Source organism: Conger conger, chromosome 10 (assembly GCF_963514075.1).
Source record: "Conger conger chromosome 10, fConCon1.1, whole genome shotgun sequence".
Taxonomy (NCBI): domain Eukaryota; kingdom Metazoa; phylum Chordata; class Actinopteri; order Anguilliformes; family Congridae; genus Conger; species Conger conger.
Window position 1 is genome coordinate 44,533,140 of NC_083769.1, and position 5,283 is coordinate 44,538,422.

At 46.8% G+C, this 5,283-nt stretch overlaps 1 protein-coding gene across 1 annotated transcript in view; it reads left to right on the forward strand.

Moving 5' to 3' along the window:
* The first annotated feature begins 2,325 nt into the window (after positions 1-2,325).
* The window catches only part of tp73 (tumor protein p73), a 23,301-nt gene continuing 20,343 nt past the window's right edge, over positions 2,326-5,283 (forward strand). Inside the window, exons 1-2 of the mRNA XM_061257380.1 lie at positions 2,326-2,493; positions 3,587-3,832. Of these exons, the coding sequence (XP_061113364.1) occupies positions 2,473-2,493; positions 3,587-3,832 (267 nt within the window). The 5' untranslated portion in view covers positions 2,326-2,472. The remainder of the gene's footprint in view (positions 2,494-3,586; positions 3,833-5,283) is intronic.

Here is a 5,283-nt window from a genome sequence, read left to right on the forward strand (position 1 = left end):
TATCATTTTGTACGGTTGTGTTTGGACCTGTCGCCCTACGCTCCTCAGCACGGTCACGTTCGTGTAGAACACACCGGGCTGTGCGGTTTGGGTTTGTGTGTTGAGTCACAGTAACCTGTCCTTTTTTTTTTTTTCTTTCTGTCGAATAACTACAGTGGCATCATTTTCCTGCCCCTGTGGAAACTCCCCGAACAAAATTCCCCTAAATTGGGCTCAGGATCATCTCTGATTACCCTGTAAATAGTTTGTTCATGAGAAGGAACGGGTTGGTTTTTGTTGAGAATTAAAGAAGCGTACAGTAATCATTTTAGAATTAAATTCATTCCACCGCTGTTACATAATCTGATATGTTTGAAATGTGTGCTTGAGTTGTCTGATGAAACTGTACCCCAGCTTACTGAAGCGAGAAGATTTCCACGAAGAATCATTCTGTGGCCATTTTACCAAGTAAATGTACTGAATATTTGACAGGATGTGTGGATTCACTAGAGGATATAGCACACCAATCTACTTTATTAGCGTCCCACGTTTTCACATCATAACTGTTAGCACGTTTAATAGAAAGGCTAGGGCTAGATGCTAGCCCTTTATCCCTGTAAACCCTCTCAGAAATAGAAGTACGAAAAGTGCCTAAGAAAGGTGCAAAAGCTTGTCGCTGGGGCGATACCCTACAGGTACATAAAATTGTACCCCTAGCCAGAATATATAATCAATTTGTAACTTTTTTTGCACAAAAAATGTGCATATTTGTACCCAGAGAGCGCGTTACTGTACTCTGAGCGTACATTTGAAATTGTATCCTTGAAGAACAGAAATGTACCTCCCGCTGTGACTTCTGAGAGTGCCGTTACTGTCATACATGCCCTGTGTTCTGGACTGCAGCATGTGATCCGCTTCAGACATCACAGCGGAAACATAACTGAAGTGATCACTCTCGTATTTTCACTCTTTTGCTCTATCTGCTCCCTCTTGCCTTTCAGGCCCCGCAGAAAGTGTGTTATGTGTGTGTGCTAATATGGGCCAGGGAGACAGAGTGGCAGGGGGTGCTGCTTTTTCTCTTTCAGGTGCCGCTGTTATCAAGGTGAAGCTAATTGAACACAGTCAAAGGGTCAGATGGGAACTCCAAGGTTATACATTCCTGTTTACACAGAGTTTACAACTCTCCTTCCTTCCGCGAAGCGGATCTGCTCACCTCAGGCCAGCAGAATGCACACTGCTCTCACCTACAAACCAGTCCCTTCAGTGTGCTAATCCAACTCTGACAGAGCTCGTATGTTATGCATTATCCACATGGGATCAGATGTGCCCTGTCAGAGTGAAATCACTCCATGATTGTTTATAATAGTTTCATTTTACTGTGTAATGTCGGTCATTTTTTGTTTTGCATTTGGGAATGTTTTACATCCAGGAACATTTGCTGAGAACAATGTTCTCTCTTGTGATCTATGGCAGAGCTGTAGATCAATGTTCCCTGAGCAGAATGTACTTTCAGCGCACCCTGTTGCTCTGGGATAGCCATGAACATATGGGATGTTGGGCTATAGATTGTGTGGATTAAAATGTTCTTACACTCTTTACAGAAACTTCCCAAATCTACCTTAAAAGTACAATAATGTTGTACTCTTTGGGTACAAATGAGTATTTTTTCCAAGCAAAAAACATACAAATTCATTATAATTAATTATTAATTATTACAAAATATATTGCTGGTTAGGAGTACAATCTTATACACCTATAGGGTACTGCCCCAGCGACAAGTGTTTGCACCTTTTTAGCCCCTTTTCGTGCCTTTATTTCTGAGAGTGTCGATGGAAGACCTCGTTCTTCAGATGAAACAGAGCAGGAGAGTCCTCAGAAGGCATTAGCAGGCTCATTTGTCCTGCCCCTCCCCCAGACCACAGAGTTCGTTATGGACCGAAGTATGAACAGGGCTCGACCCTCGAATGAGCGTGGAACTGTCCGTGTTTGGAAAGTTCGCTATCTCTGCCTGGCTGACCTTTGATCTGCGCTCCTCGATCTTTTTCACTGTTGTTTTTTTTTTCTCCCGACTCTGACAGGCAGTGTTTGCTTAGCTCAGGCCCTAGGAAGGTGTACCACTGCGTGGACCTGCGTGTACCTGCGTGTACCTGCGTGTACCTGCCTGTCCCACTGTTGTCGTCTGGGTTAGGGCACGCCATAATTAGAACAACATGCTTTTCTTTTTTCTTTTTTTTTTTGTCATTTCCCCCCTCCACGCCATTGCTCCCCTCAGTCTCTCTACCTGCCTCGTTGCCCAATCTCTGCTGGGAGATTTCAGGTTCGCTCAAAGCCGTTTTTTAGCGTGAAGGAGGCACAGAGCACATGTGCGGAGCCTGTTAAAACCCCTCCTCTGGCTGAACCGGGGAACACGCTGCCTGGCGCTTCAGTTTACCGCCGTGTTTTAGCCTTCTGAGTTTTGTTTTTCCTGAGAGAAACGCGCGGCGAGTTGGGACAATGTATTACGTGAAGAAGAAGGTAATGTTTTCCTCTGAGTTCTGTCGCAGCGCACCGGCTGCACACTCTCCCACTCTACTGCATACCGAGAGGAGCTCTCTTAAAGCACCGCGGAGCACGTGGAGATGAGGGTTGTTTGGGTTTACAAATGATTGTTCTTTAATCGTATTTCAGCTATGCCTTTCTTTGTCAATTACAACTGCACTGTACTATGCACTGTTTCATGTGTGTGTGTGTGTGTTTGTGTGTGTAGGAACTTGTTTTTGGTAAAAGTGGAAACTTATTTTGGTCAAAAGAATGCAGCTTTTATGATGCACACACAGGTTGTGTACTGTAGGTATAATTGCTCATGTGCGGTTTTCAGTGATATAGGCCTGGTAGCATTCCTCAGCAGCTAAACGCACAGTCAACATTTCTGTGATTGTCTGATGCTCAGGTCCAGTGTGTGTTACACAGGCAGGTGTTTTGATATGTTATTGGGGTTCATTCTTACGGGTGATCCAGGCGAATGTCCACAGTCTCTGGGCGTGGGGGTGACCTGGTTGTTTTGGATTCCTCCACTTTCTAAACAGAATGAAATCTGACAAACTAAAGACTGTGAAGCTATTGTGGCAGATTAAAAAACTGGGGATCTTTTGTGAATTGATCAAAATTATCTCACAGATAGTTCAATTACATGTTTTTGTTTGTTGTATACTGTGTCTTCATTCATTTAAATTAAACATTGTTTTAGTTTTGCACAAGTCATTTGCAAACTGTTCATATCTGCCCAGCTATTGTTCTTTGGTGGTTGGGGGTTGCTGGGAATTCGGACTGGGTACAGAAGGTATTAAAGATAAATCTTTTAGTCTGGAACCTGGGGTAGTGGGGGTGGGATCAGTGATACAGGGGGGGGGGATGGCAGACAATTAGGAGGTGTACAGATTAGGGTTATGTTTTACAACCTGGCCAGCCTGAGGGACTCGGGGCTCCTACACCTTTAAATACCGGCTGGGCGTAACCAGAGCTCGGGGAGCGGAGAGGACGTCTTCCAGTGGCTTTACCTGTGCCTTCTCCTCCGCCTCCCCCCTCTCCTCCTCCCCTCTCCTCCTCCTCCTCTCCTCCTCCTCTCCAGTCCCAGTACAGCCTCCTCAGCAGCAGCATGGATCAGAGCCTCGCGGGTCGAGCTGCCTCCACCAGCCCCTACAGCTCCGAGCACACGTCCAACGTGCCCACGCCCTCGCCCTACTCGCAGCCCAACTCCACCTTCGACGCCATGTCGCCCGCGCCCGCCATCCCCTCCAACACCGACTACCCCGGCCCCCACAACTTCGAGGTCACCTTCCAGCAGTCCAGCACCGCCAAGTCCGCCACCTGGACGGTGAGTGTGTGTCTGTGTGCGGCACGCTCCTGATTCAAATCTCTCTCTCTGTCTCTCTCTCTCTCTCTGTCTCTCTCTCTCTCTCTCTTCCACTCTCTCTCTGTCTCTCTATAACTCTCTGTCTTTCTCTCTCTCTCTCCCTCTCTGTCTCTCTCTCTCTTTCCTCTCACTCTCTCTGTCACTCTCTGTCTCTCACTTTCTCTCTCTCACTCTGTCACTCTGTCTTTCACTCTCTTTCTCTCTCTCTCACTCTCTTTCTCTCTGTATCTTTCTCTCTCTCACTCTTTCGCACTCTCTCGCAAAAGTTTTTTGGAAAGTCTTTCCTAATTTTTCTTTCCTAATCTTTCCTCAATTATTTATGTCTTTTTTGCACAGTTGTGGCTGTTGCATGCTGTGGTGGTGGTTGTGTGTGTGTAGACATGTGTGTGTGTTTGTGTGTGGCCCAATTGATAGGGTTGGGGGGGGGATGGGACTTGGTCACTTTGTTTTGGTTTTTACAGTAAGTAGTTATTATAACATGATGTTTCATTAAATGCATCCAAAGTTAAAGTCTCTCCTTGGGACCACTAGTGGGGGACGTACAGGTGTCCTTTTTTACGGCATTGTTGTTTTTTAAAAGCTCATGAGTCTGCTCTCTTAGGGACAGATTGAGTGTGAGTTTCGGGATCTCACAGATGTAGTCAGCGCACAGTGAGGTTCGGGCTTTACTCCCGAGTGTGACCCCTGCTCTGAGCCACACCCCTCTCCCTCAGACTGCCGTAAATAAGCGCTCTCCAGCGTCGGTGGTGATGTGGGAACGTGAAGGAGGGAGACGCAGTAGAGGGACAGGGAGCAGCGCTCTCCCACGCTGCGCGGCTGACACTGCGCGTGGTTCTGCAGCCCTGTGAGACACGTGTCTGAAACCGGCCCTTTCCCACTCCCAGCTCGAGGCCTTCGCCCTCTTCGGACTTTCACTCATTTAGGAAATGAGAGCAGTGAATTATTTCAGGGAATTTCCCACCAAAATTAGTATTAGTGAAAAATGCTAATCTACCATAATCCAGTCGCTGGGTAAACTGTTTGGATGCACGCAGGTCAGTGTTGTGCATGAAGCCCCCAGTGTGGCACGTGCAGCAGGGGTGTAGGGGGACAACGCGTGCCAGGATAGAACAGGCGGAGGCTCAAACCCTGCACTTGACGTGGGACAGGATATCCCTGTTCCCTGGGGAACGCAGGGACTCTCAGTGAATCCCCAGGCCTCAGCAGCAGTAGGGAAACAGACCCTGAATATCAGCAGAGATTCACATAATCACTAATCATATGGCGTAGTAGGTAATGTATGTACTTAGTCCTCTGAAACTGTAATCATCAGAGATTAAAGCAGCCATAGCCTCGTTATTCTGTTTTCTGATCACTTCAGCACAATTCAGGGATTTCAGATCTGTTGTGTGCCATTTAGAAATTAACTGTGA